Here is a 27,887-nt window from a genome sequence, read left to right on the forward strand (position 1 = left end):
CCGTTCCACCTTAAAAGGGAGCAGGCTTTGTGAGTCACAGAGTCTGCGTATTTCCTGTTCACAGGATGTTTCTGTTGTGTCTATGCTTTCGTTTCTCTCTCTGTGCCTGAGACATTGAAGCAGGCAGTCATGTTTTCTTTGTTCTGACCAACGCTGAATAAAGTTGTAAATAATGCTCTCCTGCGTGCATCTTTTGCTGTGCATTATGTGCTGATAGAGCGTGCATGAGCTCTGGAATGTGGCAAGCTTTTTCTGGAGCCCGTGTCGCTAACTGAATGATACTGCGTTGTCTACGGGAGATCGATGGACGTCCGGAAATGACGTGGGGTCATGATGGACTTTGTCTCCCTGGCAGTATCCCAACATAAACGACTAAACAACAACAACAACCACAAGCGTTATTTCTGGTGCACATCCAGGTCGGAGGAGGCCCATGCACATAAGCTGTTTCTGGTGCTCCTCCAACCCGGAAGTGCGCCGGAAATAGTGTGTGTGCATGCGTATGGGCACACGCTCCCCCGCCCTCTGGCCCGCTGCACAATCGGTGCTGGAGACACCGGCCTGAGGCACGGTAAGTTTGCTGACCTCTGTTCTAATATGTATGGCTGTGAAGACATGGCACTTCTGAGCCAAACTGGACATTGGCCTTGGCAAATATCACGATCCCCAACCCACATTTGCTGAGATAATGTGGCAACAGAGGGGAAGATTGGGAGCACCAGACACACGGTATTCAACTAAGTTTTACTCAGATTGGGTGCACTGAAGTTAACAGGCTGACCTTAGGGTCTGAGCGGTTTCCCGCTGATCCCATGCTTTTATGCACGGCTCTGAGTGGTTTTGCCTTTACCCTGCTGCTTCCTCCTGGAAAAACCTGGTTTTTTAAGCGCTAAATCGGAGCAATGGTCAATCTGGAGAAAACCTGATTGCCGTTTGATTCAGTGGCAAACAGTGGGTTTTCCCAGGAGGCAAGAGGTGGGGCAAGCAAGCGGAAGTGTGGCTCATTCATTTACATGGGTCTACTCTTACATGGGACGCAGGTGGCGCTGTGGGTTAAAGCCTCAGCGCCTAGGACTTGCCGATCGAAAGGTCGGCGGTTCGAATCCCTGTGGCGGGGTGCGCTCCCGCTGCTCGGTCCCAGCGCCTGCCAACCTAGCAGTTCGAAAGCACCTCAGGGTGCAAGTAGATAAATAGGGACCGCTTACCAGCGGGAAGGTAAACGGCGTTTCCGTGTGCGGCTCTGGCTCGCCAGAGCAGCGATGTCACGCTGGCCACGTGACCCGGAAGTGTCTCAGGACAGCGCTGGCCCCTGGCCTCTTAAGTGAGATGGGCGCACAACCCCAGAGTCTGTCAAGACTGGCCCGTACGGGCAGGGGTACCTTTACCTTTACCTTACTCTGAGTAAAAAGTTGCGAACTGCCAACCCTCATATATTTCCTAGAATACTAGCTGTGTTTGCCTTATTTTAAAGGCAGCCTTTATTATGTGTAGTTATTAATCATTTAACTGCAAACTAATATTGGGTGTGCTGTCTGTGCTTATATATTTTAAATTATACTAAGCTCTGTTTAAATACGTGAGAGTTTTAAAAGAACTAACACCTGAAACAGGATCTTTTCACTAAATTATAATTATACTGCTAAATTCAGCAGAGGCTTGTTCTTAAAGAATCTACAGGGAATCCAGGAAAATTAGAGACCTGTCCCAGATGAACTTGTGCAAAGCATTATTAAACATTTAGAGGCCATGTACACAAAACAAATCACATGTTTTTGGGACTGAAGCCTTTCAGGCAACAGGTGGAGGCTACATGTTTGTATAAAAAATATTGTTAGAGAGAAAGCTAGGCCGAAGCTTGTCTGCTTTATTATCTTTTTTCCATTAACAGGGAGCTTTTGTTGTGAGGGAATAACAAACTCTTTGCAATCCTCAAGGTGCAGTTTGAAATAGTAAAATCCCAATAATGTTGATCCATATGAATTATGTTACTGTGCAGATTGGCCTTCAAGAGAAGAAAAAGCCTTGCCAAATAAAAATCAGCATGGCTTGTACAAAGGTAAGTTTTGCCTCCATCAGCTGTATCCCCCCATCTTCCTCCTCCGCAGGGCCATCTATCACCAACTGTGGGAAGGATCCCAGGAGAGTGAGGGAGCAGATAAAGAAATAATCTGGGGCTGCTGCAGATGGGCTACTCCCTTTCCCCGCATGGTCAACAGCTGCCCTGTGGGACAGATGCCAGGAAGGTGAGATAGGCAGGTGAAGATCATAGAATCATAGAAGTGTAGCATTGGAAGGGACCTTGAGGGTCATCTGATCCAACCCCCCGAAATGCCAGAATCTCAGCTAAAGTATCCATGACAGATGGCCATCCAAACTCTGCTTAATAACCTCCAAGGAAGGAGAGCCCACCACCTTCTGAGGGGGTCTGTTCCACTGTTGGAACAGCTCTTACTGTCAGAAAACCCTTCCTGATGTTTGAATCATAGAATCATAGAATCATAGAATCATAGAGTTGGAAGAGACCACAAGGGCCATCGAGTCCAACCCCCTGCCAAGCAGGAAACACCATCAGAGCACTCCTGACATATGGTTGTCAAGCCTCTGCTTAAAGACCTCCAAAGAAGGAGACTCCACCACACTCCTTGGCAGCAAAGGAGTGGAACCTCTTTTCTTGCAACTTGAACAGATGGCATCAAGTGCCTCTATCGGTTCCAAATGGGTGGTTGCATCCACTCACAGGGCCATCCCACCAAACCGTGGGAAGGAGCCCAACAACTTTTCAATGTTGATCATGTTTACAGTGAACGCTTGGGTTGCAAATGTGATCCGTGTGTGTCAGGGAACTGCCATCGGCTCAGGGGTGGGGGGGGGGGAAGGCGGATGGATTACAGAGAGCCCCCAAAGATCGTGGGAAGCAGCACCTCCTCAGCAGAGGAAGGGAGCCACGCCTCTAGGTGCAGGGCTGAGGAGGGAGGTCCCCCTTTACCCACACCTTCCTTGCGCAGAAGGCTTTCACGCAGAGAGGAGAGGCGTAGGCTGGGGGTCAAGAGACTACTCTGCTGGGGAAGATTCAAGGACCGCCCACTCTCAGATTCTGCTAGTGAATGAGCAAGACATGGAATAGAGGCGCTCTGCATTCTAAAGGTTTTTAGCACCAATAATAAAGCTTTAGAACAGACCAGTGAGGCACCTTGCCTGATTGCTCTTGAGCAACCACCCGATAGCCATAACAGTGCGGGATGCACGTTCGTCTGCGCACGTGCGGGTTGCAATTTGGCACGCATGCGCAAAGCACAATTTAGTGCTCCTGCGCATGCGCGATCGCTGAAACCCGGAAGTAACCCATTCCGGTACTTCTGGGTTTTGGCGGTCCGCAACCCAAAAAAACACAACCTTAAGCATCTGTACCCCAAGGTATGACTGTATTGTGTTTTCTAAGAATCTGCATGAAGTTAGGCAGACAAGACGGAAAAACAGGGCAGCTTAAAAAAGTTTCCGCCACCCTTCTTTGCCTGATCATTTAAGCAAATCTCTAATCAGCATGGTGACAGTAAGAATTAAAATCTTACTTTCGATTTAGGAAATTCCGTTAGGGTGATTTTTAATATCACAGGCTAAGCACAGAAGTAGAAACTGAAGCTGCTGTGAGCTTCCTCCAGACTATTCCCTGCATGTGTGGATGCTATCAGATGCAGAACAGCAAGTGGAATAGTTATTTTAAAATTGAGTAGCCTTCCAATACTACTCCCCCTCCCTTCTTACCAGCAGATGTGGGCAATACGCACAGACGGCACTTGCAATGCATATGCATTTGAGCTTTTGAATCGTATGTGCCGTATTTTAAAAACAGGCTTTATCATACATGGTTGATGTAAACATAATATAGAATTGTTTATGCTGCATGTCTTTCTATAATGGAAATGATAGTAGAGAGTTCTTTTAAAACTGAAAATGCTTTCTGGCATTTAACTCTGGGATATAAGCACACATGCGAAGCCCTTGTAATGCACATGTGTGGGAGTGACAACGCCGTCCTCTTTACACAAGGATAATTTAGATTGTAGTCAGTTATCCTTCAAGAATCCAACCCACTCTCTTCTTCCTGTGCCAAGTCTTCCTGCACGCTCTTTCTGAAGCCGAGCTAATTATCTTTCCTGGATGAGCCTTATCTAATTCAGAGCTGATGTCATTATGAAAACAACCATTTAATAACTCCAGCCACATCAAGTAAACGAACAGCGGGAGGCTGCGGCGAGTCCAGTCAAGGAGAGGAGGCAACCTGCTGCGCCGTCTGCTCTAATGAACGCAATTAGTCTGCAATGGCAGAGAAGGAACTGCCAGGGCTTCTGCTGAAGATAAAAAAGCACACTCTCTTCTCTGTAATCTTGCACACAGCTAGGTAAACAAACTGCTTATGCAGCCCTGCAAATCCGCACAAGATTAAGCTCTTATGCACAGATGAGTCAGGTCCCTTTCGCCGGGCTGGGTTTTAATGTGGTCCCTAAAGTACTGATCCATGTGAGATTTGTTTGTAGGGCTAGTTTGCGCAACCATTGAACTGAGTGACAAACGGGCCGAGCGAGTGAATCGCGGCTGCTTACCTTGCAACGCTTTTCAAGCCGTGGACACTTCGTTTGTTTGTTGACTTTGCACATCGCCCATAAATATTACAAAGGAGTTTGACAAAATTAAAGCCTCGATAAAGCAGTCAGATAAACGAGCAGCATTACAAAGGGGTCAGAGAGGTGTTAAAATCCCAACAGGTGTTAAAGAGGGAATGCAAAGTTTGCCTTGGCAGTTACATTGATTACAACCCATTGGCTCCAGCTGTGGAACTTGCAAGATCTTTGAAACTATGGACTGGAAATCCCTATACAGCACTGTTTTGAATGATCAAAGCAGCTCATACACATTCCTGCATTGCAGGGGGCTGGGATAGATGACCCTTGGGGTCCCTCCCAACTCTATAATTCTGTGATTCTGTGATTACCATCACACACAAACACCCTGTTTCTGTGCTGATTCCATCATCAACCAATCTCACGCTTCCTTAGACTCCCACCACTGCAAGCAACAGGGATTAATCCTTAGTCATCTGGGGAACCATCTGCCATCAAATCCTAAGTCAAGACGCAGGGGTCAGCAAACTTTCAGCAGGGGGCCGGTCCACTGTCCCTCAGACCTTGTGGGGGGCCGGACTATATTTTTTGGGCGGAAACTGAACGAATTCCTATGCCCCACAAATAACCCAGAGATGCATTTTAAATAAAAGGACACATTCGACTCATGTAAAAACACCAGGCAGGCCCCACAAATAACTCAGAGATGCATTTTAAACAAAAGGACACATTCTACTCATGTAAAAACTGATTCCCGGACCGTCCGTGTGCTGGATTTAGAAGGCGATTGGGCTCATCGGAAGTGGAAACAAGTTTGCATGTATTGCTGCACTGTAGTTATTACGAGGATCTACGCCTGACCTTTATTGCCCCAGTTCTACAAAAGCTTAAAAATGAACCAGAACTCCAATGTATGAGAGCCTTGGTAGAAGATAAGGTTCCTGAAATCACGATCAATGTTGCTAAATTCTGTGTAGCCGCTATTAGGCGCAGGAAACAAGAGCTTTCCAATGTCAACATGCAGGCGAAGGCAAATACTTAATTTTATTCATGCTGTCTAATTTTAAATTGTTGTTATGGCCTAATCTGTATTGAAATTGTCCTTTGTTTTCTCCGGTGTTATGTTTTGATGACTAGCTGTACGAGTTAATCTGGTCTGTGACCGTTTAATAAAATTTGATTTGATTTGGGCCTGATCCGGCCCCCGGGCCTTACGTTTGCTTACCCATGGTCAAGAGGTTAGATTAAGGTAGGAGTTTCACTACACTGGCTCCCTTCTAGTCCAGTACACACAATCCACTTCCCCTATAACTAAGTGGTCATGAGCACACACACATATCCTTTCAGACACACACACACACACACACACACACACACACACACACACACAGACAAGATCATAGAGCAAAATGTTATGATGAAATTGCTGACAGCCATTTTTCCAGCTACCGTGGTGGCCATGATCGGAGGAATAGCTGCTTGCTGCAACTACGTGGGGTTCTGGGTTCACATTTTAACCTTTCCACCCACAACTGCAAGCATAGGGAAGAATAAGGAGGAGAAGCTGTTGGCTTACGGGGAAAACGGGCTGTGTAAAACAGCCTGTGTTTCTGTGATTCCTCAGAATAGCTGCACCAAATTGGTATAAGTCTTGGGATGTAGGCAAGTTGGGATGCGGGTGGCGCTAAACCACAGAGCCTAGGGCTTGCTGATCAGAAGGTTGGCGGTTCAAATCCCCGCGACGGGGTGAGCTCCCGTTGCTCAGTCCCTGCTTCTGCCAACCTAGCAGTTTGAAAGCATGTCAAGTGCAAGTAGATAAATAGGTACCGCTCCAGTGGGAAGGTAAATGGCATTTTCATGTGCTGCTCTGGTTTGCCAGAAGCGGCTTAGTCATGCTGGCCACATGACCCGGAAGCTGTATGCCAGCTCCCTCGGCCAGTAAAGCAAGATGAGTGCTGCAACCCCAGAGTTGTCCGCGACTGGACCTAACGGTCAGGGGACCCTTTACCCTTTACCTGCAAGTCAGCACATTTCCAGCAAAGATTTCCCTGCTATTCCCTTGCCTGGACAGGCATTCCCAGGAATATTGCCTCCCCGCCACCCCCGAGCTTCCAACATCGAACAGCAAGCTGGAGCACCTATGTACAAGCTGGAATGCTTCATGGGTTGGTGCCCCCACCTGCCATTCCAAATAGCGAGATGGTGCACTATTGTGTAGGGATATAGCAACCTGCCTTACACATAGTCGGGCCACCAGGCCATCAAGCTCCATATGGTGTACACTGACCGGCAGAAGTTCCCCCAGTGTTCCCCTGCCCTACATGCAGATGGCGAGGCCTGAACCTGGGACCTTGTTTAGCATGGGCTCTAACACTGAGCTATGTCCCTTCCCCACACCAGATGTGCTTGAAAATGCAGACAAAAGGAGAAGCACTAGAGCAGGGGTCAGCCACCTTTTTCAGCTGGGGGCCGGTCCACCATCCCTCAGACCATGTGGTGGGCCAGACTATATTTTTTTTGGGGGGGAAATGAACGAATTCCTATGCCCCACAAATAATCCTGAGATGCATTTTAAATAAAAGGACACATTCTACTCATGTAGAAACACCAGGCAGGCCCCACAAATAACCCAGAGATGCATTTTAAATAAAAGCACACATTCTACTCATGTAAAAACATGCTGATTCCCGGACCATCCGCGGGCCAGATTTAGAAGACGATTGGGCCGGATCCGGGCCACGGGCCTTAGTTTGCCTACCCATGGTCTAGAGCACCTCACTCAGCCAGCTTTGGGAAGGCAGCATGAGGGCTGGGGTTGGGGGCATCAAATTTTGGCCTCAATCCCCCCCTTCAGTGCAAGACAATGTGCAGCCCGCAGGTTCTCTTGCGGCCCACTTGGTATGAAAAGTTGGACCACCCTGATCTAGAGGGATGGCAAGGAGATGAAAGGAGAGGAGAGGACAGCCTCCTTCTGCAGAGATGCTGCCTTACAAGCCAGAAAACTCCTACATTTCTGCATTTGATTTGGGAAATGCAGCCAGTCAGTTTTCAGATGACAGAGAGCAGCAACTAGTTACTACTGCAGAGAAAGCTTTTCAATTTTTTTGCAGCTCTCTGTTACCAGCAGCTTTTTCTGATCTCGCTTCTCTAGGGAGAGCAACCTAGTAGAAGAAAACGAGCTACAAAACAACGCTGGGAGGAATGAAAAAATAATGCCGTGCAACTTTCAAAAATAATACTTGCTGTCTTGAAAGCCCTGTACAATTAATAAGCAAACAACAGCAGGAGCTGGAGCAATTGGCTGAGGCTCAGTAGAAATCCTCAGATAGCAACGAGTGCATTATATTATCTGAAATAAGGACTCATCAGTGGCATGACTATGAAATTCACGACAGGGAAAAAGATAAGTTGGTTCCCGGAGGAGCTGGTGGAAAAGCAGGGCAATTTGAATACAAAATCAACCAAAGAGCACAAACATTCGAAGTGCTTGTTTAGAAGTCAAGCACTCAGTTGCTGATCTGTTTTGCTGTTGAAAGCAGAACATCTACAGCTGCCAAAACCACACCCAGCTCCCTTGGACGGCTGCTGGCAGGGCTGCCTCCCCTGTTTCTTACGATTTGGCAGCCAGCAAGTTCAGCAAAGGACTGGCAATACCCTATTTTGCAAAATGTAACCGTTCTCCCTTTTCACCCTGTTCCCACACTCTTCCTACTCTTTAAAAAAGAGCTAATTCTATTCTAGGCTTCATCAGCAGATGCACAGTGTCCTGATCGATGTTAGTAATAGTCCCGCACTTTTTCTGCTTGGGTCAGGCCACATCTGAAATATTGTGTCCCATTCTGGGTACCACAACTGAAGAAGCATCTAGGGGTCTTTGTGGGCCGCAAGCTTAACACGAATCAACAGTGTGATGCAGCAGCAAAAAAAGGCTAAAGCTATTCTAGGCTGCATCAACAGAAGTACAGTGTCCAGATCGAGGGAAGTAATAGTACCACTCTATTCTGCCTTGGTCAGACCACATTTGGAATGGTTGAAGGAACTGGATATGTTTAGCCTGGGAATGAGGAGACTGAGAGGAGACACGATAGCCAACTTCTATGTTTCCTTCCGGGAAACATATTCCAGTGGTGGGTGGGGTCCGAAGGAAAGCTGGGCAAAGCAATGGATGTGACTCTTTCCTTCATATAGTAGGCTACATCTTCTTAATCACATCAAAATCAGAGGATTTGTGTACACACACATACACATCCACCCAGGCAGGAAGGAGCTACTACAGTCGTACACTGGATCTCAAATGCCTTGGCTCCCGAACAAATTGGCTCCCGAACCATCGAAACCTGAAAGTGAGGGTTTTGGTTTGCGAATGATTTTCGGAAGCCGAACATCTGGTGTGGCTTCCGATTGGCTGGAGCTTCCTGCAGCCAATCGGAAGCCGTGCTTTGGTTTCCAAACGTTTTGGAAGTCGGACGGACTTCCAGAACAGATTCCATTCAACTTCCGAGGTACGACTGTATTATAACTCAAAGACATATCCCAGACAGAGAAAAGCCCTTGAGGAGAGGGCTGGCACGGGGTATGGCCTAGGGAAAGTACTGAGGGCCAGATAAACAAGCATTGAGGGCCACATTCAGCCTCTGTAGGTCAGAGGTTCCCCACTCATGCAATAGCTCCTGGTGCTCTAGCTGAGGTGGTCTCTGCCCCCCTCAACAGCCACATAAGAGTTTATGCAGCTAGATATGTCTTGTGCATCAAAAACATCTGTATAAGAAGCACATAGAGTGAAATAAGTTGTGTGTGTGTGCGTGCGCAGTTGGACCTATGGGATTTAATAAGGAGGTAGGTAGTTTTTCTAAAAAGGAATAGATGAGAAAATCTAGAAAATCTTATCCAAACAGCAAATTTTGAGACGTAATTACTTAACTAGTCAAAGGCACTTATTGACCCATATTGAACTCCACTTCAACCGAATATGCAAGTAGACAATCACTACATAACAGGGCAAAACAAACAGAAGATTACAGAGATGAGCTTCCTCTCACATTTTGTTTCAAGGCAAGTGGTAGTGGGGGACTCAGCTTCATAGTTATGCTTTGTGGGAGAAGAAAGTTTAATGATTCCTTCCTAGGAATAATGGGGGGGGGCATCCCTTTAACCTCCCATTCTTTTCAAGGCATCTCTGTCTTTTCCATTTCCCCAAATTTATTTCCTTCTTTCTCTGTTATCTTCATTTGTGCCTCTGTCTTTCTCTAATAATTCTTATTTTTCCTTCCCCCTTTTATGTCCCCCCCTTAGTTTCAAAAGGTTTGGCGTTGGGGCAGTTTTAAGTGAAACTTATTGTAATATTTTTACATAAACCACTTTCTGAGGTTCACCTTTGGTACTTGGCGGTAAATAAGTGCAAAAAATAAATAAATATAATAACAAGCAATACATAAATACAAATAAATATATAACAAATAAGAGTCCATTGATGCATTTAAAATTCCAAAGAAGTCTATTCGAAGGAAAGGAATGTAGAATGTATTACAAACCAAGCACTTGATTGACATGTTCAAAAACTTTCCTAACACCCAATATCTTTCTCTAAGAATACAGTATGTCTGTGGGCCCCTCCAGACTTTCGTTGGGGTGAAGGAGCTACGGGTACATTTAGCAACATATAATTTACGCAATAATAGTGCATTAGTGGTAGATTTATACAGCACTGTCCTCACATTTTTTCTGCTTTATCCGTTTTCCACCAATGCTTCCCCAACGCAGCCGCATTTATTGCTGTCCTGAGGGGCATTCTTGCACTACAGTGCAACAAAAGCAAGTCAATATTCACTCACCCACCTGGAACATGTTGTGATATAAAGAGGATCTCAGCAGGAAACTAGAGGTCATGCACTGATTGCAAAAGTGAGGTATCTGCCCCAAAACCTTTGCACATGCAAACAGTATTGAAAGTTGGATTGTGTATAACTGCCTGGATAAAATCATGACCACAAATCATTATGAATGCACAATAAAATAGACTTCTATAGGGGCCCTTTGCTATAGCACCTTTTGCTGTTTCTTAGGCTGTTACCCTCTTCTTACCTTTAATATATAGCCTCTGTTCAGCCAGGGCTGCTATTCCAGCACAGGTGTAATAATTACTTGCAGCTATAACATCTATTAACAAGTTGGGCTGCAGCGTTCTACACAAGCTGCGATTTCTGGGGTGCGTTTCAACAATCCAAATGTAAAGTAAGCTATCAACAGATCAGTACGATCCCCACTTTCCTACAAAGAGGCACAGCTGGTCTGTCATCTGAGGCAGGATTTCATGGACACCACAGAAATGAACTGTACACCTTGCATGGGGGGGGAGGGGAAACCAGCCCAAAGATCCTTTGGATCATCTCTTACTTTCCATGACCAATCATTCTTTCCCTTTGGTCTTATGGGCCCAGGCGGCAATCCAGGCCACAGTTAATTGTGTTTAAGCCCCGTTGGTTTCAAAGGGATTTAAGCAAACAGCACTGTGGACTGGGTCACAGCCCAGATTTTCAAAGCTTTCAAAGATACTGTATTTAAAAACCGCTCTTTTGGCATCCAGATGAGTTGCAGATTTCTCAACATCACAACAGCTCCCAATTTAGCTGTGCATGACAGTGCTTTCGTAAGAAAACTCTTCACCCAACGTTTGTATGGTTCTACCTGCACAGTAAACCAGTGTGTAAGATCAGTAATGGAGCGGTCTCTTGTTCAGAGGTGGGAGGAAAGTTTAATAAAATAGGCCTGGTTGCCAAACTCTACTACTTCAAGCAGAAAATTATCCATTGTAGGGCTGACCTCCTTCCTAGTTTTCTACAAATCTATTGGCCTGTGGTATCTTCACTCATGTCCCAGGACCAGCTACTAATTGACAATGCCTTTGGTTGGGCAAATCCCAAGTCCTGTGGAAAACCCATCAAGCTGACTGTGCGGAATTCATGCTGTATTCCGAGGAAGGTCAGAAGTTGAAGTACTGTAAAAATCAATTGTTTTATTTCAGTTATCATGTGAAGCTATCATGAAGTAGAAGATCTGCCTCCCTCTCCAACTCATCTACTGAGTGACTAACAGTTAGTGGTTACAAGACAATACAGAGGAGTGGGGTTGCTTCCAGATGGCCTGTTTTTGTTTTAATTGGCTAGATGCAGTATCTATCTATCTTTATTTATTTACATACATATACAATGCATATTCAAGTACTGTAGGTATTACAGTGGTACCTCGGGTTAAGAACTTAATTCGTTCCGGAGGTCCGTTCTTAAACTGAAACTATTCTTAACCTGAGGTACCACTTTAGCTAATGGGGCCTCCTGCCGTGGCCATGCGATTTCCGTTCTCATCCTGAGGTAAAGTTCTTAACCCGAGGTACTATTTCTGGGTTAGCGGAGTCTGTAACCTGAAGCATCTGTAACCCGAGGTACCACTGTATAAATAAAACACATCATGTATTTTTCAACTTTAACATTACAAATTATATTAGTCAAGTATTTATACACCTTTCCCTTTCCCCATATTCCCTTGTGACCCCCCCCCCACCCCATGCATGGCATCTTTAATTCTACTTTCTAATATTACTGTTGTGTTTATATTTATTATCTAGCGTATTCAAAATTCCTTCTTTCATTTCATAAATCTTATCTTTGTGAAATTAATCTCTGATGGCCTGTTTTATTGTGCATTCATCCTGATTTGTTCGCACAAAGTTTATGAAGAGGCTAGATGGTGCTGGGTGCTTATTGCATCTTCATTCTGATTTGCTTGCTGGGCCATTGTACACCACTACATCAAGCAACTGATCCATACTTTCCAATGCATTTGTGGAAGAAGTGAGTGACTTGTGCACCAGCTCAACTTTAATTGTGCAACCTGACTGAATCCCACTGGGAAATAGCATCGGTCTGGAAGCATCCCGGGTAAGGACTCTGGGAAAATCGAGGCCACCTGGCGAGGCTTGCTTCGGATATCAACACGCTTGTTCATCTGATGCAGTCCATCTAATTCTTCATCTTTCCAATCTACCCATTGAAAACATTTCATAGGCAATCTGAGGTATCCACAAATCCTTTTCACTGGGACAAAACTTATGGCAGCTGATAAAAAGCTGCCCTTCTCTTCTTAAAACATGTGGGAAAGCTGCAAAAATGATATCTAAGCGGTGGTGTTATAGCATCAGATATTTCGGCAGAATAAATGAGAAGAGCTCAACGAATTAATGCCAACTGTGCCTTGCCAGAACCTGCTGTCCCTGCGCCTTATGGTTGGAGGAAGAGACTTGTGCAAGCCCTTCTATGGCATCGGCAGATAGCATCACTATAAATGCTTCCACGCAAACGACTCTGCAGGAATTCTTTGATCAGCTGCACCAGGGTCAGCAATTCACTAATATACCCAGCTTGCCTCCAAACTCTCGAGACAGAATATTGGAAGGCTATGCTGTTGCACAATGAAAGCACATTAATAGACAGGGACTCCCCCCTACTCACACGCTGCTACCCACTTCAAAAGCTCTCAGTCAAATCCCCTCCTCCCACCCAGGAAGAGATGATTTCTTGTTTTGGATGCCTTTGATGTCAGTGTGGGGTTGCTAGCCAGAAAATACAGAGTGGGTTTCGAAGGCGCGGAGGTGGGGGGATTCGCAAACTACACCTCGCCTCGCCATCCTTCCTAAAGCAAAGGACGCAGCTAGGACCTCAGCACAAAGAGATGATTCCAAACCCTGAGTTTGCTTCTGAGGTTGCAATGCATTTGCAGGGGAGAAGCAGCACCACGACCCTTCGCCCAACCACTTGTTTCCATCTGCAGCCCCTTCAACCCAAGAACAAAGCCCTGGTCAGTTTGCACACCTGTGGGCACAATATCATTGTGCCTCCTGCTGGCCCTGGCCCCTCGGTCCATGCCTTCACCCCAAATTTTGAAGACAGCCTGCAGGATTAATTGGATTCGCCGCCCCACAAAGAAACAGCTGCACAGACTGGTACGTAAAAAAAACACCGCCGAAGAGCCCTGCTTGATGCTATCTAGCGCAGCCTCCTATTCTCACTGCGACCAGCCAGACACCAACAGGTTTCAAAATACCTTTAACAAGGGAGAATTCTTGCATTTACTCCTTCACAAAGACATGTTGCAGGTGCAGCTTACTCGGCTGCAGCAGTAAAGTTATTTGGAGCAGTGCTTTACAAGGGAGTACAAATAATAATAATAATAATAATAATAATAATAATATAATAGTAAATTTTATTTATACCCCGCCCTCCCAGGCCAGAGCCAGGCTGAGGGCGGCTAACACCAGTAAAATTACAGTAAAAACATAAGAGGAAAAAAGCCAATTTAAAATACAGGTTAAAATGAAATTTAAAATGCAGCCTCATTTTAAAAGTAGCCCATAGATCAAAACCATAAGGGGAGGGGAACATAAGGGTCAGACTGAATCCAAACCAAAGGCCAGGCGGAACAGCTCTGTCTTGCAGGCCCTGTGGAAAGATGTCAAGTCCTGCAGGGCCCTAGTCTCTTGTGACAGAGCGTTCCACCAAGTCGGGGCCAGTACTGAAAAGGCCCCGGCCCTAGTTGAGACCAATCAATCCAATGTAAAAATGATCCCTTGACAAACATGTTTTGAAATGTGTTGGGAGCAATCCGCTTCTTTCTAAGTGGGGTCAGTGGGAGGTTGTGACCATTACAGCTGTGTTTTTTTAACTCTCATAATTGTGTACTGTTGGATTGTCCATAACCTCTCGTCAACTGATACAACAAATAGACAAGACTCATCAAGCTTCTACCATGGTGCAGATCAAAAGATCGTGGTGTAAGATAATGTATCTCAGAAGGGTTAAGGAAAAGCCTAAGGGTTGTAATCTGTGCTAATCCTGCTGCGAGTAGACCCACTGAAATGAATGAACAGGACTAATTTAGGTCCATTAATTTCAATCTACCTAATGCTTAGAAACACTCACGCCTCAAGCCTTCAAGAGATGCCACCACATACTTTATAGAGCAATTACTGCCCCATAGAACCTGAAGTTTGCATTGCCCCACCTCTTATTTGCATAGTTCAGCCTCCATACCATTTTCTAGTCCTAGTAGTATATGATAAAGAGACTCAATCCAGGAACCATGTTATGCATAATAGCGGAATACGTGTGATTCTTTTTTCTCTGATGTTGTGATATACCTGTCAGCTTTTGCAGAATCCGTGGAGATTTTATTTTGCAAAATGTATACAGTGGTACCTCTGGTTGCAAACAGGATCCATTCCGGAGCCCCATTCGCAACCTGAACAGAACGCAACCCGCGTCTGCAGGTCATGATTTGCTGCTTCTGCGCATGTGTGTGATGTCATTTTGAGCGCATGCGCGAGCAGCAAAACCCACAAGTAACCCTTTCCAGTATTTCCGGGTCGCCGCAGGACACAACCTGAAAACGCTCAACCTGAAGCAAACGCAACATGAGGTATGACTGTAGTTCTTTTGCTGTCCATTAGCATCGCAATGCCATAAGAGTTAAAACACTCAGTTAACAATGCAATCCTGCATTCCTCTTTTGGGTTTAAGTGCAATTTCAGTCCAAACCCTTGCAATTCTGGAACATCAGGACATCCAAAAAGTGGTTCTTCCTTCCATGCCCCACGCTGCTTTCTTGTAAATTTGGGGTAGCCATTACAACAGAAGTCCACGCAGGAGGAGGAGACATTACATAAGAAAACCCCAAACAGCGCGCTGCTGACTACACATAAATGTTAACAAAGGACTTGTGTGGCTCTGCGGATGTCAGGTCCTAAGAAGCAAAAACACATTCCTTTCCTCTCTCTTCCTTGTTGGCGGATGGTTCACAATTTATATTTTTAGAGATCTACAGTTACATTATTGACACAAAACAAACTGTTAAGTGTGGTTACAGGCAGTCGAGTTTTATTTTATTTTGGTCCAAAAGGAGACACATAAACCTGAGTTGTGGCTCCAGAAAACAAGAATTACTCTTAATGAACTGTCAAGGAAATTCTGGCTGATATACAATTTGGCAGGCACTGCAACCCGTACTATAACTGCCCGGGACTGTGGCAACACGACACTGGGAAGCTGTTTTACTAGATGAGTAATGAAGTGCTGAGTGAAGAGTTGGGAGTAATTATTTTGTCAATGTGTATGCGTAATGCACACATACATATGTAAGATACACACACACACGAGTGTGTGAGCAGCCAGAGTTGCACTACTCCAGATGTGGAGATGCAGCTGTGATATGCTTGGCAATAACTCACCACTGGGTGTGTGCCTGCAAAGATGGATTCAAAGCACTTTTGCACTTTGAGGTCTGAATCTGCCCAGTTCCTGGTCATAAATCAGGAAAGGGCTGCTCTACCCAACCTGTCAGTGGCACACAAAGGAACCACTCTGGAAGACAGATGCTTGGGCCAAAAGGCTCTTCACTCGCACCAAGTCCACAGCGCGAGTTAGCGCACTTCGGCCTGGTTCGCTCAGATCCATGGCATTGCTCACATTCTGTTTTATGCGAGTGAGCATCATTTTCCGTTCTTGCAGTTCCAGTACAGTAATGATGCTCCATTTTACAAGTGCATCCTGCATCCACAGGTTTTGGACCGTCCTGAGTCACACAGTCTGCCAGTGTGTGTTTTCGCTGATCCTCTTAATTACAATTCTTCCTTAAAATACTTCCTTAAAATTGGGAGGGAGGGCAGAATATAAAAATAAATAAATAAATAAATAAATAAATAAATAAATAGCTGTGCACCTGCAAAGCAGCCAATGGGAAGCTAAGTGCTTCAGCTTATACATTTCATGTATAATGTCTCAGGTCTGTCACTTAGAATCTCAGTGCTGAACTAGACACTATGTTCACCACACGGCTTAGCATCCCTATGGCAAATTTCCCAGCTTTGAGGCACATCATCTACTACAGGGTTCCCTACCACCACCAAAAAATGGTGGTCTGTGGACCACCAGTGGTCCTCAAGCTTCATTCAGGTGGTTCGCAGCATGTCCACATTAAATCTACATACTGGTTTTAAATTGCATTTTTATTGTTTTTCTTCTTTCAAAAAATGTGTCTTTGGAAGGAAGAAAACGCACTTTCCTGCTGTGTGTGTACACACCTGTTCTCCCAGCGAAATCAGCGGGCCTTCCTTCAAGTAAATGGGTTTGGGATTGTGCTGTAATCCTCTCTTCCCTTCCCTGACAGTAAGGGCTCACCCAGGCTTCCTTTTCCGCCACACTTAACAGGCACATTTGAAGGCCTGTGTCCAAGGAGGCTTTTTTGTCCCAACATTTCCCCCAGGAAAAGCAGCTATTTACCAAAGAAAGAAAGAAAGAAAGAAAGAAAGAAAGAAAGAAAGAGAAAATGGCTTAGGCAAAGACATGGAAAGTACAGACCTGTGACAGGAAACCTTGGCATAATAATAATAATAATAATAATAATAATAATAATAATAATAATAATAATAATATCGCCCATCTTACTGGATGCCAACCTATCAGAGATGCCTATGCAAAATAAAATTATCCACCTGGGTGATTTTAACGGAAGAGTTGGGCAAGATTTCAATCTGTGGCCTGGGACTATTAGGAAAGAAGGAACTGGAAACAGCAACCAGAACGGAATCTTTCTTTTGACTATATGTGCAGCGCACAACTTTGTTATTACCAACACTGTCTTTCGACAAAAAAATTAATTTAAAACATTGTGAAGGCACCCTTAGACTACGTATTTCTATGAGCTGAAAATCGCCTCTTTACCAGAGCTATGACGAATGCCAACGACTGCTGGACAGACCACCGATTAATACGTTCCACGATGGCTGTCAAGATTATACCTCAAGGAAACCAAGGCACAAAATGAACACTCAAGCCCTTCAAGAGTCTATTAAGCAGGATTGGTTCCAAACAACTCTTAAGGACCATCTGCTTTTGGAGTTCCCTGATAACATTGAGGAACACTGAACCAAGCTAAAAACACCCATTATGGCACCCTGTGAACAAACTATTGAATAACAAACCAAGAAACACCAGGGCTGGTTTGATGAGAATGATAGTGAGATTGAATGCATTATTGACAAGAAAAGGAAGGCCTTTCAGATCTGGCAAAGAGATAGAAACTGTGCCACTAATTAAAAAAACCCTATGCCAACGCTAAGGCTGAGGTTCAAAGAAGAACCAGAGAACTAAAAAACACCTTGTGGATAAAAGAAAATGCTCAAGAGATATGCCTGGCTCCCTGTAACCACACCTTTCACAATGCAGGAACCACTAGAAGGCCCTCAGAGCTGGACCTCAGTGTCCGGACTGAACAATGGGGATGGAGAAGCTCCTTCAGTGTGAAGGGCCAAAGCCGTTTAGGGCTTGAAAGGTCAGCACCAACACTTTGAATTTTGCTCGGAAAACATACTGAGTCTAGATGAGCCTGACTGAATGAATTGGGACTTAGGTCTTTCTAGAAATGCACTGGATTGGTCTGCATGACACTGAAGCTCTTTGAGCATGCCTTTTTGGTATCACATACTGCTGCTCCCTGTATTCCTGTTATTAATAGATCCACTGCTGTCGGGGGGTGGTGGTGGTGTTCTTTTCTTTCTTCCCGAAAGGATAACGGTTCCTGCCGGCTGGAGAAATGAAATAAAAGCATTAGAAAAAAATAAAAATGTCCAAAGTGTCTAGCTTGCCTTGCGAAGGTGTGGCTGTAATCGTGCATCTATATTCCTAGCAGCTTCTAACAGGTGTCCCATTAGCTGTGCCTGAGCTTCTGTTAGCAAAGCTGAACTGGAACCAGTGCCAAAAAAACTCCTGGAAGGAAACACACCCTGTCTGGTAGCTCGCCTCCACACAGTAGGTGACGCTGAAGAAGGCTCAGCTGCAGAGGCAGGCAGGCAGCCCACACAGTGGCTAAAGCGTGAGTGTGTGTATTAGGCAGGACTTCAAAACAGAGGAGACCTTGGAATAAAATAATATTTATTATTTATTATTTATTATTTATTATTTATTATTTATTATTTATTATTTATTATTTATTATTTATTATTTATTATTTATTATTTATATCCCGCCCATCTGGCTGAGTTTCCTCAGCCACTCTGGGCGGCTTCCAACAAAACACTAAAATACAATAACCTATTAAACATTAAAAGCTTCCCTAAACAGGACTGCCTTCAGGTGTCTTCTAAAAGTCTGGTAGTTGTTTGTCTCTTTGGCATCTGGTGGGAGGGCGTTCCACAGGGTGGGTGCCACTACCGAGAAGGCCCTCTGCCTGGTTCCTTGTAACTTGGCTTCTCGCAGCGAGGGAACCACCAGAAGGCCCTCGGCGCTGGACCTCAGTGTCTGGGCAGAACGATGGGGGTGGAGACACTCCTTCAGGTATACTGGACCGAGGCCATTTAGGGCTTTAAAGGTCAGCACCAAAACTTTGAGTTGTGCTTGGAAACATACTGGGAGCCAATGTAGGTCTTTCAAAACCGGTGTTATGTGGTCTTGGCAGCCACTCCCAGTCACCAGTCTAGCTGCCGTATTCTGGATTAGTTGTAGTTTCCGGGTCACCTTCAAAGATAGCCCCACATAGAGCACATTGCAGTAGTCCAAGCGAGAGGTCTAGGCTAGGAAGTCTAGGCTAGGACTTCCCTATGCGATGTGTTAGCTTTCCAAGCTGAGGATGCTTTTCTTCTGGGATAAGAGGCACATGTGTGACCGCCACCCCCCCCCCCCCCATGCTCCACACTTTGAACTCGTACAGTCCACACAGTCTGCATTGCATCCTATTTCCGCAATATATAAATTGCCTCTAAGGAAGGAGATGGCATGAGCAGACAACAGAAGTATTTGCTGTTTGCTGCCATGGTTTGGCACCTCACGTCAAGGATTTTCTTCTTAAAAGCAGCATTTAAGGAGAACAGGGTGGGGGTGGGGAGCACCAGCAAATGATGAAAACCAATAAAGATTATTGAAACCAGCAGAACAGCCCAAAGTCTCTCGGCATAAAAATAAAGCAGGAGACTAAAAGATCTGAAAGGGAAGGGAAGTCATTGCCTGGTAGGGAAATGACATCAGAATTGGGCCCAGACAGGCCTCACCTGGGCAGAGCATTCAAAAGTCAGGGAGCCACCATCTACAAGGCCCTGTCTATCTCACTTCCAAAGATGGTGATGGTGGGTCTTTGTTTGCACAAGCAGAAAAAAGGCCTCTGATGACGATCTTAATGCACGTGCAGATTCATGCAGGAAAAAGAGGTCCTTCAGATACCTGAGCGTCAAATTGCTTTCCATTTTAAAAAAAATGATTCCTATAATTGATCATTTATTTGAGGTCACAACCACGGAGATCCATTGTATACAGAGATTCCATTGCTTCTAAATCTCCACTGCCTTTGCCACTTTTGTTATGGAGAAAAAGATTTACAAACCCTTGCTACAGCAATAAAGGCCGAAACTTATTTTGATGGATTATTCAATCTTGGTGCAGAGATTTTTATTCTACTGCATAGCAGAACTTCCAACTTACAGGGGCATTGGTCTTTGTGATAGAAAAGTAACATTAACAGCGGATTCCCATGCCAATTGCCATAAATGTCCCAAAAGTTCCACCACTCTGCATCATGGTTTTGCCAACACCACCCAACAGTTATCGCCCTCTCATGCCAAACCTGAGACACGAAAATGTGTCGAACAGTGCACCTGCTGCCATACCAACAGCAAAGCCCATCATGGAGCCCATTTTCACTCTGTCAAAGCAACTAGGTAGGGATTGGCCATATGGTCCCACTTCACAGGCATCTCGACCACTCCGTGCTTTGTTAAACCCAAGTTTCCCCAACTGTTTTGCATTTTAAAAGGTGGTGAGTTGCCTGATGCAACCCTCCCAAAAGTTATTGAGCAGGGTACTGCAGCAGCAGTGAGAGTTTCTGTGCACCATTTTGGAGCCCATAATTTTTTTGTGGTTTTTTACAAAGCCTTTTAAACATTTGTTTCTAGACTTTGGCTCATTGACTTCTTCAGGCTCTGGAGAGGGTCTCCTCTCCAGCCACGAGGACGTTCCAGCTCTCTTTTGCCATTTCCAGGTTTGAATTGATTGATTTCCTGGCACCGCGTATATATGTGGGTGCAGGCGAATCAATCATACGTAAGTGGTGGATGCTTGTACAGTGGTACCTCAAGTTAAGTACTTAATTCATTCCGGAGGTCCATACTTAACCTGAAACTGTCTGAACCTGAAGCACCATTTTAGCTATTGGGGCCTCCCGTTGCTGCCACACCGCCAGAGCACAATTTCTGTTCTTACCCTGAAGCAAAGTTCTTAACCTGAGGTAATATTTCTGGGTTAGCGGAGTCTGTAACTGTTATGTACTGAAGTTCTCACCCTGGGCCAGCAGGGGGATACTGTAGATAGTTATGCAAATGAAGGATTGAAAAGTGACGTTCAGTGATTGGATAGTTTTGTATGCAAATGAAGGATCGAAAAGTGATGTTCAGGGATTGGATAGTTTTAGAAAATGGCAACAGTTACATTGTTCTGGAGCTCTATATAAGCAGGCTGACTGAGCTCCTCAGTTTAGCTCTGTTCCAGCTTACAAAATAAAGAGCTGCTTTGGAGAAATCGCTGTGTCGTCTGCTATGTCAACCCACAACTTAACAGTAACCTGAAGCGTATGTAACCTGAAGCATATGTAACCCAAGGTACCACTGTACTTCATTTATTTTTGTAATGAGTGTCAAAGCAGGTTAAGCAGAGCAGTAGATATCTGGACCAAAGTATACCCAGGGAGTGGGAAAACTGAGCAGGGATTTGCATCTGTATGGATGTTCCATATAGGGAAAGCCATTCCACTGCTAGCCTCTGGCCTGGCAATTCTCTGCCCTCCTGTTGTGCTAGGAAAGAAAATCACTGTTCGTATGAACATCTTATTTATCATATGAAAAATCTCATATGAGGACAACGTTTGTAAAACCCCAAACCACCACCTTTTAAAAATACAGGGGACCTTGGAATTTCAGAAACAACACACACCAGATTGAGGTTTCTCTCTCTCTTTTTTAAAAGAATACACAAAACATTTTTCTTCTTCACATGTTCTTTCAGCATCAGCTTCACAAAAAATCCCTTTACTCTTGAAGATCTGAGAAGACTGCAGGCCGGGTGTGTGGTGAGGGGGAAGGAAAGGATGTTATCATAAAGAAGAGCTGAGTGATTCATCTCTTCTAGAGTCTGATCCTATATTCCTGATATCAATCTGCTCTACAAAGAAATGCCATTTAATGGAACAAATCACACCCTAGACCATTCGTTGAAGGACCAATGCTACAGGTGTATTTGGTCTCTGGGCAACTCCAAGACTCCAGCGGTCTCTATTTATAGGAGAGATTTCCAACAGTCTGGTTCCTGTCCCTGGAAAATTCTTGACCCTATTTTGGGAAATTTTGGGGGTGCCTTTGTAAAACACTTTTAGTGTGACTTGTTAGAATTGCCATTCTTAAGGAATCCACCCCTTTTTTGGGGTCTCTAGATACAGTGGTACCTCGGGTTAAGTACTTAATTCGTTCCGGAGGTCGGTTCTTAACATGAAATTGTTCTTAACCTGAAGCACCACTTTAGCCTGCTGCTGCTATGCCGCTGGAGAACAATTTCTGTTCTCATCCTGAAGCAAAGTTCTTAACCCGAGGTACTATTTCTGGGTTAGCGGAGTCTGTAACCTGAAGCGTCTGTAACCTGAAGCGTCTGTAACCCGAGGTACCACTTTATCCTTCTCTCCAGGAAAGTGGGAAATGGAATACCCACCATCATTCTGGCTTTGAGATCTAACATAGGCAGAGGGGGACGCCAATGTTCCTGCTCCCTCAGAGGGAAGATAGGGTTCCAATCTCCAGATAGCAAAAATTCTGACACCTCAACCTGGATGTATCTGAGCATATACAAAGTGCCACTTTGCCAAACAGAACCAAGCACTTTTAAGCATGTACAGCACATATTTGGCCAAGGAGCTGCAGTCTTAAAATACGCAAGTGCCTGTTAGAATGCACAGAGCTTCTTTTCTAAACATGAAAGGGTACATTAATTTCTTTCATGTCAATGCATCTTAGAGAAAGCAGAGAAGTGACACACATGAGCTCACGTCATACATGCGGACAACTGGGCTTTACATTCTCCAGTTCCAGCAACTGGGGAATGGGGAATGGGGGGGGGGGGACAGGACTCTTGATTGAGTCAGCAAAATCCTGCTGGTGAGAAAAATGTGAATCAGCTCTGGGTGCGCTACCTGCTTTCTCTGTTTCATGAAGCCACTGGGGGTCTCAACCTCCACACCACGACCGCTCACTGTGCTCACTGTTCTCATATAAATGCCTCAAAGGGAGCGGGGAAGAGTACAGTTGTACCTCGGTTATCGAACGGAATCTGTTCCAGAAGTCCGTTCAACTTCTGAAAACGTTCGAAAACCAAGGCACGGTTTCCGATTGGCTGCAGGAACTTCTTACTTCCGGAATACTTACTTCCAGGTTTGCGGTGTTCGGGAGCCAAAACGTTCGGGTCATAAGGCGTTCAAAAACCAAGTTATGACTGTATTCCCATAGCCAAGGGGGGAGCAGGGGGGGGAGCTGCCTCCCCCCCAAATCAAGTAAATCAATAAAAACACTTAACTAACTGAGATTCTGCCCCCCATGAAGCCTGCCCCCCCATAAATGCTGGCTATGCCCATGATGTTCCATAAGGCAATTAAAAGGCACTGAAGGTAAAACAAGTCACATATTCTTGGGCCTTTCACCTTTGTGTGCTCGTTTGTTTACTTATTTGTGCCACATTTCTTAGCAGTGTACAAGCGTGCGGATAAAATTAGCACAACACAGAAATACAATGTAAAAACCAACGAATAAATGTAATGAAATACAACAGAAAATATGAACCCAAAAAGCTAAAAGCAGGAAGTGCTTCACCCAGTGCTGAAAAAAACCTGTAATGTTGACAACCAGGTGTGCATCCCTTATATAGAGGGTGTTACAAAGTCAGGGGGCCAACACAAAAAAAGGATCTCTCTTTTGCAGAAGGCACAGCATACTTCTACTAGAGAGGGTACTTGGAACAAGGCCTTTCCTGAAGGCATAGGCCTTCAGGTATTTTGATGCCAAGCCATCTAAGACTTTAAAAAGATAAGCACCAGCACCTTAAACTGGGCTCAGAAGTCCATAGGCTGCCAAAACAAATCTTTCAAAACCTTGAGATTCCATCCCTATGAACAAGATAATGTTTGGAAAAATGCAGAGGCAACAAATTGTGGAAACTGTTCTTGGCTATCCACAAGACACGTATTATCCTAGCCACTTACTGTATACAACTAGGAGGTGGCGGGAACTGTGTTCCTCCAGATGTTGGACTTCAACTCCCATCATTTCCAGCACAGCACAGCCAATAGTCAGGAATGATGGGAGCTGTAGTCCAGCAACAACCAGAGAGCCACAGACTCCCCGTTTCTGCTGTACAAACTCCTGTTTAGCCAAACACCACCTTATAGTCTTCGCTCACTTACTGCCAAACACTTACCAATAAGCACCATTTAAATCAGCAAAACGGAAGACAAAATGACTAGAGGTTTCTTTAAAAAGAAAGAAAGCAACTCCTGCCAACTGAATCCTGAAATGACAGCTCTGTAACTTCCAAAAACACAGCTCCCGCTCCCAAATTTTTACGTGAGTTGATGCAAGGTCTCCCGGTACCAACTGTTCAAGGACGTAGCCCTGATAATGCGCTGTGACCTCATTCTATTATATTAGCACACAGCTGAAACTGTACCATTAGTAACAAGATCAGCCATTTCCTTGGGAGCAATTAGCCCAGGTTCATTGTTGATTGACATGCCATCTGTGTGTGTGTGGGTTGTTGTTTTTTTCCAAATGAGGAAAAGCAACTCCATTTCGTGCCCCCCCCCCTTGACGTTACTGCACTAATATGCACCCTCCTGCACTTGGTGATATTTTTAGCCATGCAGAAGTACCTCTTTTGAAATAGCTGCTGTTTCCCAGGCAGTGAGGAGAGAACCGCTTGTTCTGAGTGAAAGCATGTGGTTTGGAGACATGGCATGATGCAAGACAAGGCAACGGGACCTGTGTGCATCATCAGGAAGACCTGAAAACCAGAAAAGGGAAAATAAATAAATGTGGCGGGCAAAGCGTTTGCTTGCAGATTCAAACTTCGTTAATCTGGATCACACTGATTAAGTATCCATGACTCTGGGTTCATGAGCAGGGCATCGAACAAGACAAAACTCAAGAGCTGGCTAAGGGCCAGTTCAGGCATTAAATAGCAACAAACCCAAGTGTGTAACTCAGTGTAATAACCAGGTATTATTATTATTATTATTATTATTATTATTATTATTATTATTACAATTTGTATTGTACATCCGTAGATCTCAGGGCGGTTCACAACATAAAATTACAATATAAAAAACACAAAAATACATAACAAAAACATGACAAACCACATTTTGAAATTTTGTACTAATTTGTCTTCTTTCTCGTTATAGTGCTTTAGACATGGTTTAGCTATGGAAATGGGTCTAAAATATTTTAAATAAATTAGATCTATATGGTGTACACTCAAGAATGAACCATAACCAATCACAGTACGATACTTAGATTTCCAAACACCTCTTTTCACATCTACATTTTACATTTTTTAGGCAGAGTCCGTCGAGAAGCCCCTGAGGGCAGAACTACGAATCATTATGATTAGTGGGAGAGACCAGAGCTCAGAATCTGAGCACATGCATTTTATGCAGAAGACTGCAGGATCAGACCTTGGTATCTCCAGATTAAAAGAATCGGGTACAGGACTTATGTTCAGATGTGGTGGAGGTGTAAATATGTACATTTTTTTTGGGTAAACAGTGTTTCAGGAGATAACAGAAATCACTGGGTTAAAGCTGACCGTAAGTCCAGAGGTAGCATAATTATCAATTTATGATGGGGTGGAAGGTTCGCAGGCTATGAAGGACTTGCTCACAAATTTATTAACGGCTGCACGAATTATGGTAGCTAGGAAGTGGAAGAGGCAAGCAGAAAATAAAGTGGAAGAATGGTATAAAGTGGTGTGGGATATAGCTATTAATGATAAATTAACATGTGCTATTAAGGTAAGAGGGGGAATGTGCAGGAGAAATGATTCTGAGGAGATATGGAAGGTGTTTGTAGAATTCGTACTGTTAAAACGGAAAGGGGTCAAACCATCGCAAGAAGTGTTGAAATTTTGGGAGGTTTGGGAGGTAGTTACAATAGAATTGTCCCGGGGGTGGAGTGCACACTTTTATTATTATTATTATTATTATTATTATTATTATTATTATTACTTTTTCAAAATACTTTAAATAAATGAATGACTGAGTCAGCTAGCAGGTGATGAGGAAAGGCTCTCTGCCAGAGACCCTGGTCATCCACTGCTAGTCTGAGTAGGCAGCTGGAAAAATGGTCTGACCCACAGCAGATTCCTATGTTTATCTCTATTTGTGAGGGCAGGCATAGTAACAGGTGTGCTCGCACAGCAGTTATTAAGGGGATCTGGTGACGATCCCTGCACACCAAACCTGTCTGGCGCAAGAGGGCTTAGCTGTTTTCCTGCCCATCCACAACACTGACAGGTGTGATGGAGAGCTCACCTCAAAAGGTCTGCTTATAGCTTTTTCCTGTTGCAGCATGGGAAATGACCAAGAACATTAAGGCAAGGGTGCTTCCACCATTTCTTTTTCGGTGCTGATATCATCTGTGGCACCTGTTGCTACCTTCCTCCAGCCCCCACTGCCAGAGCACCTATGTCTGCAGGATGATGGGCAAGCTTTTCCTAACTTGGAGATGCAATGGGGGGGAACGCTGCATCTGTTGATTTTTGGCTTGTAGCTCAGAAACAAAGATAAGCTTTGCCTGCTGCAAGGGCAGCTTTGTCCCTGGAGAGTTTGGTGTGCAGCCTTAAAACTTACCAGCACCTGAATGCAAATACAGTCAAACCTTGGTTCCCGAATGGCTTAGTTGATGAACAAATTGGCTCCCAAACGCCGAAAACTCGGAAGTAAGTGTTTTTGAACGTTTTTCGGAAACCGAACATCTGATGTGGCTTCCACTTGAGTGCAGGAAGCTCCTGCAGCCAACTGGAAGCCTCACCTTGGTTTTTGAACTGTTTTGGGAATCGAACAGACTTCTGGAACGGATTAAGTTCAAGAACCAAGGTTCCACTGCATTTACACAGAGGGTGTGTGCATATACCACCAGTTTAATAATAATAATAATAAATTTTATATATGTACCCCGCCTTCCCCAGCCAAGGCTGGGCTCAGGGCGGCTAACAACCAATAATAAAAACAAGTTGAATGAATACAACTTGTTTAGGAAGCAGTGTACACACAGCATTAAATGCAACCCATATCAATACTGTTGTTTCTTATGAAATGCTGTGTTTGGCATGCTTTACCCCAAACCAACTTAAATCTGAATTGACGGAAAGAACAGCCTAGCTGTATTTTGAGCCACTGGTGCGCACACAGCCCTGGCAAAAGCGAATTCAGCGGTTTAATTACGCGCTGAGCAGAAGTATTTTCTTTTGCCTGTTCCGAATCTTCCAACATTCATCTCCACTGGATGGCCCCAGGTTCAACTGTTATGGGGGGAAGGAAAACTTCTCTCTAGCCACCTTATTCAGCAACGTGAATAACCTTAGACACCTCTATCATGCCTGAGAATCCCAGCCTGAGATAGCAACATGAAGCGGCAATGTTGGGAAAGGATGTCCCCTGGGCTAAAAAATTTCTAGGCACCTTTTGCTCAGCACGTCAAGTTCACAAAGGCCTGTAAATAAACGTCACGAACCAAGCCAGCTTCAAAAACATTTTGAGATTTGTTCTAATGATGAACGAAACCACTTTCCTCCTTTCTTCTCTCCTCCCCGCCAGCCCTCCCTAGGACAGAGAAGAGAAGGGGATGGTTTGGGGGGGGGGGACTTTCCTAACGGAAAAATACATTTTAGAGGGATCCTTGCCAGGCAACCATATGCACATCTGCTCTTAACGGGTTTCAGCTGAAACTACTGAAAATATACATGGGTCTATTTATATGGAACAGCTTGTATACATGATAAGATTACAATTTGGAGGATAACAATGGGCTTAACTATGGAAAAAGTAAGCCTTTTAAAACTCCTTTTCCACACATGCCCGTAACATTTTACCACATATGTTGTTGAGGGGGACCAAAATTTGTTGAGAATTAAGGAAATCTCTGCATTT

General features: G+C 44.6%; 1 protein-coding gene and 1 pseudogene across 15 annotated transcripts in view; both read right to left on the reverse strand.

Moving 5' to 3' along the window:
- Positions 1-27,887, reverse strand: part of LOC307211921 (uncharacterized protein) — a 340,964-nt gene that overhangs the window by 139,976 nt on the left and 173,101 nt on the right. For 12 of the 14 annotated variants that reach the window (XR_013836594.1, XR_013836595.1, XR_013836596.1 and 9 more), the window contains one exon: positions 24,612-24,742. The exons of 1 other annotated variant lie outside the window; for it this stretch is intronic. Coding sequence is in view for 2 of the 13 variants with exons in the window: in XM_079969085.1 (XP_079825211.1) it covers positions 24,612-24,742 (131 nt within the window). In the remaining 11 variants the exon portion in view is untranslated. Of the gene's footprint in view, positions 1-17,625; positions 18,250-24,611; positions 24,743-27,887 lie in introns of those variants that run through there. One more of the 14 variants, XM_079969084.1, reaches the window with a different exon arrangement.
- LOC307213404 (reactive oxygen species modulator 1 pseudogene) lies at positions 19,914-23,157 on the reverse strand (annotated as a pseudogene). Its single transcript has 2 exons — positions 23,116-23,157; positions 19,914-20,446 (listed from the first exon to the last, which is right to left on the reverse strand). The product of its transcript is annotated as a reactive oxygen species modulator 1 pseudogene (transcript).

This window comes from Podarcis cretensis (assembly GCF_951804945.1).
Source record: "Podarcis cretensis genome assembly, chromosome: 3".
NCBI lineage: Eukaryota > Metazoa > Chordata > Lepidosauria > Squamata > Lacertidae > Podarcis > Podarcis cretensis.